Here is a 13,177-nt window from a genome sequence, read left to right as displayed (position 1 = left end):
TGTGGTGACCAAGGTTGTCGGGCTAAGAGATCTCTTTGCTCAGTCTGGTTTGTTCATCTGTATACATTATGATCTATATGATGAGCAAGAAATAAACAAATCTGAAGCATTATCATAAAGCAAGGGTATCGTCCCACCGCAACACCGTACAATATATCCCCAATCGAGTAGAATCCGGTAATCAATCCTGTGTCATGACATAATCCCGATGGACCACCATATCATCCATAGGCGTCGTATAGTATTCCGCCGGTAAAACGCTTTTCTTACACAGCGGGCAAAGACTGCTTATCTGTGTAAGAGAAACGTCGATGCAGCTCGGGTGAAAGATATGGCCGCATGGCAGTTCCCGCACAACCGTTGTTCCCGAGACAAAATCATCAAGACAGATTGCACAGGTGGTCTGTGACCTGCTGAAAGAGTCGCTGCGCTCTCGTACGGAGGGCGGTCGACTCCTCTCACATGTAATCGCACATTCTGGTAATTTGATGGTGGAACTGCTTGCTTGCATATCTGTCTCCTTGTAGACTAGACGATGCTCTTTGAGGTGGTCAACAGATCGTATCGAACTGGTCTCATCGGCCCTTGACAGTGTGATCTGAGTTTGAGTAGGGCTGCCTTTCAAAGACGCTTTTGAGGGAACGTTGACAGTTGGATAGACGTATGTGGGGATTTGATCGAGAATCTCCTGCGAAACCCTGATCTGATGTAGCCCGAGATTTTCAATATCCGCTTCGCCGGCAGCGATGCGACGCTGGAGGGCTTCTCGGCGTCTCTTCTGCACAAATTGATAACATAGAAGGAGGATAATACTGAGGACCAGTACCATCCCCAAAATTGCAAGGATGAACCCCCAGAGACTGGGCATGTTTCGATGATCATCCGCTGTGGAAGAGGCAGGGCAAAGTTAGCCGGACGGATCCCGCATAGCAGTATTCCTCGTGAACTATGGGCCGTCTTACCATATTCTATGAGAGCAAACAACCGAACGATATCGTTTTGATCCTGAGCCAGGGCAGAAGACTCGTTCAGAATGCTACTCGAATCAAATTCGACCAACGTCGCATTATCAGAGTACCACGACAGCTGGCGCATGAGTGTCTCTCCAGCAGGACCGGGGATCGCATAGACCGGATAGTTGTTCTGACTCTTCCATACTCCACCATCACCCAGATCCCAGATTGAATCCTCCGGCGCGGGCGGTTTCGAATCGTTGGTTGAAGGTAGGAAGAAGATCAGCGCTTCCACGTCTTCTTGCCGCGATGCATTCAGAAATGACTGGGTACAATCGATAGATACCCACGGCGCTAAGCCGATGTTGGGGAACCTGAACGGAGCGACATGGCTATGGCGAGTCGAGTTGGAGGGCACAAGCGATGCTGTGGCGTTGTTGCATGGATCCTGAGGATCGAGACTAGGAACAAAGAGTAGTCCTCTAAGTGGACCATTGCCTGGTGCCTTTTGAGTAGATAGCGTCTGGATTGTCCCGTCAAGCACTAAATGAAGGCTATCGCTGTCCTGTTGGTAGCCGCAATGTAAGCGGTCAACCCATTTACTGGCATTGATTCATGATTTGACCTGTACCACTGGTGAAACGTACATTGGTTGCTCGAGTTGCATTCGTAACTCTGCCAGAACCCTCGAAAAACATCGGAGCCGTGGCTAGCGATTGAGCGGCTATGATAGTCAGACACGGTCAGCCCAATTTCTAACAACAAGCCACCGTCTAAAGCGCATAGCTATATAGGTGAATATTGCCAAGAGAAAGATGCACAGTGCACGATTCCAAGGTGAGGATGAGGGATCATACACATGCTTGCGATATACCACACCGCTGCCGCTGGGCATCAATGAATGGCGTTGTAGAATATGAAGGTCAAGATCGAATGGATAACAACATCTCGCACGATTAATAGGATGCCAAGAGGTTGTAATGCATATGCACAGCTTTTCAAACAGGAAACAGCAAAAGCCAAATACAGAGCTGCAAAGGGAGGAGAAAGAAGGCCAAAAGGTTGTTCTCAATAGTTGCAGGTGATAGATAAATAGTCCTGAAATCGACGATCATCCCAACAAGGTCTTCTCCTCAGGTACCGTAGGGGGACAAGACCCCTCCTATCGACCTTGTCCATTTGGACCAATTTTTTCTTTTTCTTCTTCCCGGTTGTCGGCGTGCAGATTCTGATTCAGCTCCTTGATCAAAGATGGAAATGCCGTTTGCGGTCGGACTTGGATGACGTTTGCGGGGATGCGCCATACATCGAGAAATCGATTTTGAACAAACTCGAAGAGAGGGAATCATCAGTATACCTGTCCCTGCAGATGATACTGTCTGCCACGGTATCATCAGCAGAATCTTCAGTCATGTCCATCATCCGATCTTATCCTAGGCAAGCTGTCTGTGCTCCGCACCACACTGATCGACAAGTGGAGCTACCGCAAGGTAGGATATAGTACGGAGCACTTTTGATATGATCGGTCCACATCAAGAGAAGACTCGAGTCCATAGATCGTGCTCCATCAATGTCAGCACCAAGGAGAGGAAATTGAGTCTGTAAGGTGAATATCTGTAGAAACCGTGAATTGCTTGGCCTGTGACTCTTATCACCCTAAAATGGAAGGACTGAAGGCCGTATCTTCACGTGAGCAGTATCACGTGCATAAGTCGCTATCAACACCGCGATAACGATGAGCTCTTGTAAACATCCCACCAACACCACACACTCTTTCCTCAACGATTTTCTCTGCGAATCTTGCATCTGGTATGCTCTAGAGGACAGCTAGTCATCAAGTACTTATCAAGCTCTGGACCCCTTGGTCTTTGAGCAAGATAGTATCACTCCAGTGACGAATAGTGCCTCTTAAGTCCCTACCCTCACACTGTCATTCCTGTCCTCTCAATTCTTCACCTAAATCCTTCCTCTCATAACATTCATCATCTGAATATCACGTACTTTTATCTCTTTCAAAATGCCAGGTGCCAACAAAGGCAAAGGCAAAGGCCGTGAGGCCCGTCCCTCGCGAAGCCGCAACACCACTCCCAATTCCAGCTTCAGTGCTGGTGCGACATCCGCGGCGCCCCAGGCCAGTTACCTCGATGTTGACGTCTCGAAACTGCTCATTCCGGGCACTATCCAGTATGGCGAAATCCTCGACCGTATGAGCGGGGTTGGCCCGATCCCTGATTCCAAGTCTCTCGAGTCGTTGATGGAACACCTCAAGACCCTCAGTCAGCTAGCAGAGGCTCGTGTTGATGCCTGCGATGCCGGTATCAGAGAGCTTTCGCAGAAGCGCAAAGAGGTTGTCGAAGATCAGGAAACATACGACCGCGAGTCCTCATCGAAGGTGAAGCGTGATGCCGACGATGAGGAAGAGGAACCTATCAGAGCCTCTAAGGGAGGAAAACTGAAGAAGCGTAGGGAGCGTGGGGGAAGCACAAAGGAGGATCGTCCGTTGGCGCATGGTGCTCATGACATCGCCCGCCAGGACGGCGCCGAGACAAAGGTCGAAGGAGGTGAGTTTTGTTATGCCTTTTTGTTGTGATATTCACACGATGACACGTCCCTGCCCACCTCACTCACCTGGACTTTCCCTTTCATAACAACACAAACTCCTCCAGCTTCTCCGTCCCCTCTGTACTTTCTTCTCCACCTCTCTCATTATCATTCGTCCTATCTTGGACTTCAGCTTCCGACATGGATTCAGCTAATGAGTCAAACATAGCCGCTTCCCCAGCCTCCAAGAAGTCGAAGAATATGGCTTCCGAAGGCACCTCTCCCACTTCTCCCTCGTCTTTGACTTCTCCCAAACACACTGCTACCGCTGGCGAAGCTTCCGCTACTGCTGAATCTCCCTCCGAAGACGACACCGATGAGCACCAGCCTGAGCCCGCTCCGGCCATTCCTCAGGTTCAGGTGTTTGGCCCGAACCCGCTCAGATTCGATGATCCCACTATCTACCACATTCGTGATGTCACTCCTGATATGACAGACGAGGAGAAGAAAGAGATCTACTGCGTCAACCGTTTCCCAAAGAGTGATCTGAGCCACATGATGGCTGGCGTTCCTCCAGACAAGGATTTCAGCAATGCCAAACCTACCAATCAAGTCAGCGCCAACACCTTCCTCTCTTACATCGACCCTTACGTGCGTCCCCTGACCGAGGAGGACATTGCGTTCTTGAAAGAAAAGGTTAGTTTTTTCCGCATTCCGAAAGGCAGTTTCACGTTAGCTGACAATCAACCAGGGCGATCGCACTACTCCTTTTATTATGCCTCCTCGCGGCAAGAAGCACTACACCGAGATTTGGGCTGAAGAGGATGGACTGATGAACGTCGATCAAGCCAACGGCGATCGCGAACGTCTTCCTCTGAACCAGGGACGCGGCAGCATCGATCAAGTCACTGACGAGACTGCCGAAACTGACAAGGTCTCCGTCGGACCCTTGGTCAGCCGCCTCTATTCGCTTCTTCGCTATGAACACCGTGCAGATACCGACGAAAGCTCCGCAACTGGCGCTGCCAATGGAGAGACTTCCACCAGTAACTTCTTTAACGGAGATTCTATGGATATCGATCAGCCCGCTGGTGAATCAGACAGCAAGCCACTTCCGTCTGCGACATCTTTCCCCGATGCTTCTCCTAGCGGCTTCAAGGTCCCCGCAGCCAAGCTCGATCATGCTCAGCTTGACGAGCGTCTCAAAGCAGAGCTCCGCCACATCGGTTTTCTCGGCGAGGATGACAACCCTGATTACGATGCTCATTACGACGACGATATTGCACAGCGTTTGCGTCTGCTCCAGAGCGAACTCAAAAAGCAAATGATTACCAACAATGCCCGTAAGGCGCGGGTCCTAGATATCGCTCGTGAACGCATGGCACACCAAGAATATACCACCATCCACGACGACCTTGACTCCCAGGTCCAGCAGGCTTACCTCAAGCGCACCCGCACCCTGGGTAAGAGCAAGAAAGGCTCCCAGGCGAAGCACCGGCCTGGCGGAGCCGGCGGTGGCAGCCACGTCGCCAGTGGTGCAGGTGTGAGCCGGCCTGCCATTGGCGACGTGGCTCGGACCCTCATGGACCGGCGCAAGCGCTGGGAGGAGTGCATCGGGCCCATCTTCAAGGACTCGAAGACCTCGGTCCCCGGCAAGGGCGAGACCATCTTCGACCCGGCCGTCATGGCCGAGTACGAGAAGGCCGAGCTCGAGGGCTGGGACGAGGAGCAGGAGTAGGTCTGCCGGCAGACCGGCACTCCTGTGCTCGGTTCCTGCTGTGGTCTGTTGTTGTTTTTTTTTTTTTTTCTTCTTTTTGTGTCTTACCACATACCCCTGTACCATGGCGGCGTTGGGAGGGGGGCGTCACTGTCACCTCCGGACAGGAGTTTGGGAATGAGGGCTGGTCTTCTTGTTTTCTTTTTTTTTTCGCGCTTCGTAGCGCTGTTTTACGATCTCCTGCGTCACGGACGCAGCAACCCTCGCCAATGTCGGCGACTGCCAAGTGTCGCTGTCCCCTTTGGGGGCTTGGCTACGCACCGGCGGTTGTGACTTGGTTTGGGCTTTCTGCTGGCGGCCAGACGAATGACTAATGAAATTATTTCCCTGGTGGAACAATCTACATCTGCATCTCCTCTCAACCACTGTAGCGTTTAATCATCGTATCGGGGTATCATTATTCTCGTAGCATATAGGAATCATCGGTGTATAATCAAGACCTCCCCCGGGTATCTCTTCAGCGCCGCCGTTAGGTCCTTCTCACTAATCTCCAGCTCAGTACAAATCTGATCAAAACAATGCATGCCGTCCAGATATTTGGACAGCGTCTTGTTATCAACGAGATCCTCCTCGTCCTCGTCGTCGAAGACGACCGCGGAGCGACTCCCGCTATGCACAGAGGTGGCATGCTCCCTCCCGTCATCCCCACGCTGTCCAGAGTGGTGATGATGCTGCTGCTGCTGGGCGATTGGCGCCGCATCATCGCCCACACTCGACGCATAGGGACTATTCGTTCCTGTGCCCGGTCCTCGGGACGAGGTTCCCGATTGCGGCTGCGAATGCGAGTGATTGTGATGCTGGGAGGACTTCAGCGGCGGGGCGGGAAGACCCGTCGCGTAGGCGTACTTGTGGACGCGGTATAGAAACCCTTTGATAATACCAAAGGTGATGAAGCGGCGGATGTCGATGTGGGCTAGCTTGCGGCTGTTCTGGGCGTACCATTGGCGGACGCTCTGTCCTTGCTTGAGGCTTGCATAGAGCTCGACGATGCCCACGCCATCAACGATTTCGGGGGGAGGTGGGGGCTGCGTGGGGTCGTGGTCTCCCGGGAGAATGGTTGAGATTGAGGGTGTTGTCGTTTTGTGTGTGCTTGTGGTGCTGGAGCGGTAGCTCGAGCTCGGGCTGGGTGTTCGGCTTGCGCTTCGGCGGTCGCGGTAGTCGGCTACGGGGGGCCATACGGAGTCCGGGTCGTACTTTGCGAGGCCTGGGGTGTGGCCTGGGATGGGGTATTCGCCGGCAATGTGAGTGTTTGTGAGGCCGTGGGCGGCGGGCGAGAGGGCGGAGGTCGATGCGGACGGTGCGGTAGCGGCACCGGTGCTCGCGTGGGCGGCCAGGGTCGGGGCGAAGAGCGTGTTGACGTAGCGGGCGCATTCGCGCTGCATTTCTTCGTCGGAGGCGATGGTGGAGCTGAATTGGGCGGTGGGCGCGTAGATTGCCGAGAAGGAGAAGATGTCTAGCAGGAATAGGCAGCCGTAGTAGAGGAGATGGCGGATAGCGCGGCAGGTGAGGGAGAAGTCAGTATCTGCGAGGATGGAGATGATGCGGACGCTATTGACGCCGTTGATATGAGGCACGATCTATCTCCTGTATTAGTTTCGCTCTAGACGTCGTAGCTGTTGAAGGCTTACCCGTTGCATGGTCAGATCCCAATTCTCATCCATAAACGCCTGGTATCGGACCGTAAAAAGAGGGACGTGCCAGGCTCGCACCTGCGGAGGAGCAGGGTACACAGGGAACAGCTTGATATTCAGCGTGTTCAATTCATCTGCATGGGTCGTCAGCGATCAGGCCTCCTTCAGTCCCGCGAAGAAGGCAATGTACCTATTGGAATCATGCACTCGCAATAGTTATTCAAATCCTCCATCAATGTCTCGCACAAACTGTATACCTTCCCTTCCCCACTTTTCGAATGATCCCTAGACAAGAATCCATTCTGCTCCTCCAGCCCATGCATCAGATCCGCAAGCTTCTGCACCACGCTTTTGTACGAGCTGAAGTCCTCCTCCTCGGCCAGCACCAGGCAGAAGTTGAAGATGAACTCATTGCGGTCGTACCGGAGCGACTTCATGCAGATCGGGTAGCCCAGTATCCGGTAGCCATTTGTGCACACCTGAATCAGATTGCCGCAGAGCTCTTGCCGGGGGATCACGAAGAAGGAGACGTCGGAAAAGGTCAGGAAGAGAGGCTGCGAGGGGGCGGTCGCAGAGGGTACGATGGCTCCGTCGGGGACTTGGTGAACAACCTTGGGGCCTGAAACGGTCAGTTTTTCTTAGATCTCGGTTATGGGATCGATGGATTATTTGATTTACCCTCTTGGGTGTCAAATTTGCTGTAGAATATGGCCTTGATCATGATGAGTCGGAGCTATGAAGATCAGGTGCTGGACTGCAATTGTCAATTCATTGGCGAAGGAAATTTAAGATCAGCTGGGTCGCTGGAAGCATCATCACAGCATCTTTCTATGCCGATATCATACCATTCCATGGCAAATGGTCCATGAAAGTGTTCAGGGTGCTGTTGTGGCGCCGGAGATGATGTCGCAGTTCAAGGCTGCGGGGAGTTCAGACACGGAGATAGCTCCAAGCGAGCTCAAAGATAAACCGAGTAACCGACAGGGAATCTTCGATACTCTCTCATCATCGCTCAAACCAGCACTTTTTAAACTTTGAAAAAAGATAATTGTCTTGATCATTGTTACTCAATTGGGGTTTGACATTCTACCGCATTTGCCGTGAAGATATTTCACACACCAATATCAAAGCAGACAAGGGCCAGTATTTTTGCGACGCTGAAACAAAGCAATCCCAAACGGACAAAGATCGAGGGGTATTAGAAGAGCATCGGAGATGATGACGAAGAAAACAGATCTATCAACGGCGGAAAAGGGGACTATTAGGAACGCCTGAAGATGACGATGAATAGACGAGAGACACAGCTGCGAAAGCGCCACAAATGCACCAGCCAAATCGAAACCCGCCCGCTAGCAATATCCGTAACGCAAAGGAGAAAACAACAAAGCAAAGACCAGTGAGCTGCCTTTTTCTTATCGTGCAGTTCCTGGAGGAGGGTTGGGAGGGCGCTGAATGCCAATGCTTGAAGAAAGCACCCTGGGCGGCGCCGGAGTCATGAAACGTTCTGGGAGTGATGGCGGGACTTGTGTGATGCCTGTCCGACGCAACTGAGCGAGGGGAGTAGCCATGTGGGACAAAAAGTTCAACGGCTGGCCCGTTCGGATGGCATTGATCAGGTCTGCGTAACTTCCGCGTTCCCCGGCCTCCTTCAGCCACTGCTCCCAGTCCTCGTCAAGTGGAACATTGGCACCTTGCTCTCGGGCTGCGGTAGCCGCGAGCAGACGATGGTTCAATTCCACCCCACAGCTTTCCATCTCCTCGTCGCTGGAGTCTTCCTCCACCTTGTGTACTTGCGGCAAACGGTCAATTCCACGGTTGTCAACGGTGTGGCCGGTGTTGATGACATCCTCGAACGGTTCATCTATCTTCAACTCGGGTTCCTTGGCGGTATCTGAGCTGCCATTGAAATGGATCTCAACAGAGGGTCGCGGGGATGGCGTTGCCGGTCGGACGGCTTCGGCAGTTGTGTCTCGCACCTTGATGCCCTCTTCCTTCTCGTAACGTTCGCGAGCGGATTTCGTTCCCTCCCATCTACAGAGCGAGGAGATTTCGGCTTCGGTCAGACCGAGTTCGTCAAAGACCTTGAATAGCTTGCGGTGCCATGGAAATCGGCTCAGTCTCATGCGATGGGGGCCATAGGAATAGTCAAGACCGGGATATTGGGCTTCGATGCTGTCCAGGGACCCGTAGAAAGTCGATGTCTCAATCCGAACTTCTGGGACAAGGTTGCGAGTGATGTGAGCGGAAAAGGTGGCCGGATCACTGGTACGGGGGCGTGGAAATATTGCGCTGTGCACAATTTGAGCTAGGGAAGGTTTATGCATCGTCGATGAGGCTGCGGTGGTATGATGTTGAGGTAGTTGAGACTCCGGGGTGAGATAGTCAGGTTGACCAAATAAGAATCCCCAACTACACTGTGCGGAGAAAGATGAGCGGTGAGCGACCAGAATGAGGAGAAAGGAGGCAATCCCAAGGCTGATAACGACAGTTTTAGAGATAAAGAAGATGGACAGGCAAATGAGTAAGGAGTTCGGTTGTAAAGGAGAGTGAATGAGCTGAAAATGTTGTCGGATCACGCTTCATAAATATTGCAACTTGCAAGGAGAATAGATCAGCAAGGGGAGCAATATGCACGGATGTTAGTATGCATAGGGAATGCGCCAAAGTATACGCAGTGCATACAGGATAACCGCAAATGATGGCGACTTAGACGTGAGGATGGTAAAAAAAGAGACAAAGAAAAAGGGGAAGTTTGTAAATAACAGCCGATAGTAAGAGCAGATATCTATAGACCGTCGCACGGGTGGTTTCCAGTTCGAGTGTGGGGTTTGATACTATTTGTGGTCGTCGAAGATGGATAGTGACGACGATGACGATGATGACGGTGGAAGACCACAGAATATTGGTCTTTCCTTAGACTTCTCTCTGTTGTATATCCTGTCTCACTGATATCAACTCGAGTCCTCAAGGGGAGAACTCTTTGATGATACTGAAAAAGGATCCTTAGCTTGCCCGTAGAGAAGCCTTGGCTTCATGTACGGTCCAGGCCTCGAGTCTAGATCAGCCTGCTCCTAATAGGAGGAATACATCGTGAATCGCAAGTGTAGATCAGCCTCAGGAATGCCTTTTATTCCCCTAGCAGATCAGGAGGATGGAATTGAACCGAGGAGGAGAGTTTGACGATGATGAAACGAGAGAAGAGAGAAGAGAGAAGGGAGAAGGGGAGAAGGGGAGAAGTGAGCAAACTTTTTTATATTTGTTGTCGGCGATTATTCTCTCAGCGACGATGCCAACAAATAGTAACAATTATTATGATGATACGATTATTTGTCTGCTGACACGCATGCAACTGACCAGCGCATCAGAAGGAAAAGGGAAACCTGCGTGGAGTTCGGAGGAGAGGAGAGCAACGCTGCGGGCCAACGAGGGCTGTTCTTTCCGTCGTAAATCAGCGTCATTATTGCTGAAAACCTTGATGGATCCATTAGTGATGGCCCCGAAAGCATAAAAAGAATCAAGTCTGGTCTTGTTAGTTGATTCTATCCCCAGTCACCCTCAGAATGAAGCAGTGGTTCTCTTCTCCTAGACTGACTTGACTGTGTTGGCGGGCGGGTCTATCATCCACTCGCCTCACCATGTTGTATGTATCTGCATGGCCACTTGGTCAATGGTCGGACTTATCCCTTTGGGCTTCCTGCCGTTACCCATGTAGGGTCCTGGTTGGCAGATATTCCAGGTATCAGTAGCAGCATTGTCAGATAGACCATCATCGTAGTAAGGAGCTGGTCGCTGATGCTGGTCAGTGGTGTTGTACAAGCCGGCGTTGACAAATCGGTTTGTATCCGATTAGATGTTTTTTTACCGTGGGAAACCGGGGTTTACTGGCTGTGCATATCTCCCGCTGTTCGAAGTGAGGTGAGTAGTCTAGATCGAGCGGATAGGATGAAGATTGAAGGCAAAAAAAAGCCCTCTCTGACAACAAAAAGTGCACTGGACTGCTCAACTGCAGGCACTTGGATGGTTGAAGTCACGTGATACTATCCTTTTCAAGAAAGAATCACGTCGTCTACTTCATCCCTCGCGACCATCTGTTCTCTACCGGACAAACCTTGATATCGTTGCAGTATCAGTTGCGGGGCTTACATTTTTGTCATGTTTCTCACAAATACGAGAACAATAGCGCTCGTCAACACCAGATGTCGACCTTCGACGGGATAGTTCAAGGTATGACCACCACACAGAAAAAGTCATCGCAGATTATCTAACGGCTCCACAGAGTTCCCTTACATACAAAGTGAGTCCAGCTTATCTCTGCCTGCCAGTGGGCCCAGCATACTGAGCTGAATATAATATAGTCGACTACTTTCGAAAGAATCCGGAACGGCCGCCTCCACTCGCATGTTTTCTTAGCCATGTGCACAGTGATCATCTCCAAGGCCTCGAGTCCTTCCGGGCTCCGTTTATCTACTGCTCTGCCGCAACTCGGGAGATGCTTTTGCGCATTGAAAAGTATCCCCATCGGATGAACTTCAGCAAGGGGATTTTGGAGTCCCGCAGACTGCACTACAAGCATTTGACCAAGCTTCTGGTGAGTGCTCTACTGTTCTAGTCTAAAATTTGCCCTTAACTCACATGCACAGCGGCCAATTCCCTTGGACACGCCAACTGAAATTGAGTTGACACCATTGCTGTCAATCAGGGTCACCCTTCTCGACGCGAACCACTGTGCTGGTGCAGTAATGTTCCTAATCGAAGGTGACGGCAAGGCGGTGCTCTACACCGGTGATATTCGCGGTACGGTACTTTTGCATTTTTGGGTGTTCCATACTGATCAAAGGCAATAGCTGAGCGTTGGTGGGTCAGCAGCCTTGTCCGGCATCCGGTCCTCATTCCGTATACCCTGGGAAGCAAGAAGTTGGACAAGATATATCTCGATACCACGTTTGCTCGCGTAAACCATGTGTGTCGGAGCTTTCCGTCGAAAGCCGAAGGGCTGAGAGAGCTTCTGCAGAAGGTCCAAGCGTACCCAGAGGAGACCATCTTCTACTTTCGAGCATGGACGTTTGGCTACGAAGATGTCTGGATAGCGCTTTCCGCTCTTCTGAACACCAAGGTGTGTGGTGTCTACCTATATATGAATGCTTTGTACTGACCTGGCAGGTCCATGTTGATCGATACCAGATCGGCCTGTATAGGTCACTTGTTTCGAACTCGCGAAGAGCTATCAGCGAGGCACCTGCTCTTTGCGGTTTCGAGCTTGGAAACCGGTTTGTGCCCGGTTGCCTGAGCGAAGACGAGAGCTCTCGCGTCCATAGCTGCGAGCCTGGAGTACACTGCTCTGCAGTTCGCTCGAAGCGGACCGTCTACATCATGCCAATTGTCGGACGAATGAAGGACGGCACAAGAGTGCCTGAGCTGGGAGCAGGAGGTGGAGGTGGCGATCTTTATCAGACCCACGAGCTTGAACTTCCAGATCAGTCGGCACTGGAACAGCTGGAGAGTCTGTGTCTGGAGCAGATCCGCGACCCTGAAACGCTCTCACAGACGAGAGAGGCCTTGACCCAAGCCTTCAAGTCAAAGAACAAAGCGCTTTCCCTGGACAGTTATGGCATGAAGGATGTTTCCGACATACCTCTGCAGGAGCTCGTGCAAATCCTTGGTCGTGGCCGATCCGACAAAGAATTGTGGTCGAACGATGTGAAAGTATCGGCACTACGAGACGCGTCAGGGAATCGTCTTCCAAAAATTATAGTACGTATGCATCCCTGGTTCTCGAAGTCTAGAAATTCCCAGCTGACAAGATCTAGTATTTTCCCTACTCGCGCCATTCCTCTTACGAAGAATTATGCGAACTAGTCTCCGCTTTCAAACCCAGGGACGTCCACCCCTGCACAGTCGACGCTCTGGAGTGGAACGAAGACATATCCATGCGCAGCTTGTTCGGCCATCTGTGTTCTGGACACGAATTCGTCCACGACCAGTACATGCGCGACACCATCGCCAACAACGAGGAATTGCGGTCTCGGAAAAGAACCCGCTACGAGGATGACCTCTCAACCCAGTCCACACAGCAATCCATCAGCATGGACGCTAGCATCGACCGCAGCCCTGTTGTCATGCCCAATACCAGCGAGCCTCAAGCCCAGCCAGCAGACCCTCACCGGACAATCCTCTCCTCCTATCCATCATCAGCCAAGATCCCCCACCCATCCTCCCTTGAAACCGTCCCTGACGCCGCCATAAGCATCAACCCAAAGAAACCCCACCCCCAACCC

General features: G+C 51.7%; 5 protein-coding genes across 5 annotated transcripts; 2 read left to right on the top strand and 3 right to left on the bottom strand.

Moving 5' to 3' along the window:
* Positions 1-181: 181 nt before the first annotated feature.
* On the bottom strand, positions 182-1,651 carry CDV56_101923 (E3 ubiquitin-protein ligase RNF103; the record flags this gene model as incomplete). Its single annotated transcript, XM_026755542.1, has 3 exons — positions 182-885; positions 963-1,476; positions 1,601-1,651. 3 exons carry the CDS (start codon positions 1,649-1,651, stop codon positions 182-184), a joined length of 1,269 nt encoding a protein of 422 aa, XP_026610735.1.
* Positions 1,652-2,970: 1,319 nt separating this feature from the next.
* CDV56_101409 (histone acetyltransferase NGG1) lies at positions 2,971-5,232 on the top strand (the record flags this gene model as incomplete). The annotated part of the gene is made up of 3 exons (XM_026755028.1): positions 2,971-3,514; positions 3,724-4,190; positions 4,246-5,232. The coding sequence occupies 3 exons, from the start codon at positions 2,971-2,973 to the stop codon at positions 5,230-5,232; spliced, it is 1,998 nt and encodes a 665-aa protein (XP_026610734.1).
* Positions 5,233-5,690: 458 nt separating this feature from the next.
* Positions 5,691-7,623, bottom strand: CDV56_101050 (nitrogen permease regulating protein NPR2; the record flags this gene model as incomplete). Its single annotated transcript, XM_026754669.1, has 4 exons — positions 5,691-6,848; positions 6,900-7,036; positions 7,093-7,521; positions 7,581-7,623. 4 exons carry the CDS (start codon positions 7,621-7,623, stop codon positions 5,691-5,693), a joined length of 1,767 nt encoding a protein of 588 aa, XP_026610733.1.
* Positions 7,624-8,314: 691 nt separating this feature from the next.
* On the bottom strand, positions 8,315-9,226 carry CDV56_100807 (uncharacterized protein; the record flags this gene model as incomplete). The annotated part of the gene is made up of 1 exon (XM_026754426.1): positions 8,315-9,226. The coding sequence occupies one exon, from the start codon at positions 9,224-9,226 to the stop codon at positions 8,315-8,317; it is 912 nt and encodes a 303-aa protein (XP_026610732.1).
* Positions 9,227-11,098: 1,872 nt separating this feature from the next.
* On the top strand, positions 11,099-12,653 carry CDV56_100166 (putative DNA repair protein; the record flags this gene model as incomplete). Its single annotated transcript, XM_026753785.1, has 6 exons — positions 11,099-11,126; positions 11,179-11,196; positions 11,258-11,490; positions 11,543-11,696; positions 11,747-12,015; positions 12,063-12,653. Coding segments are annotated over 6 exons (1,293 nt in total), but the record flags the coding sequence as incomplete, so codon positions are not given.
* Positions 12,654-13,177: the final 524 nt, after the last annotated feature.

Source organism: Aspergillus thermomutatus, assembly GCF_002237265.1.
Source record: "Aspergillus thermomutatus strain HMR AF 39 chromosome Unknown NODE_282, whole genome shotgun sequence".
NCBI lineage: Eukaryota > Fungi > Ascomycota > Eurotiomycetes > Eurotiales > Aspergillaceae > Aspergillus > Aspergillus thermomutatus.
This window is presented reverse-complemented; position numbering and strand designations above follow the sequence as displayed.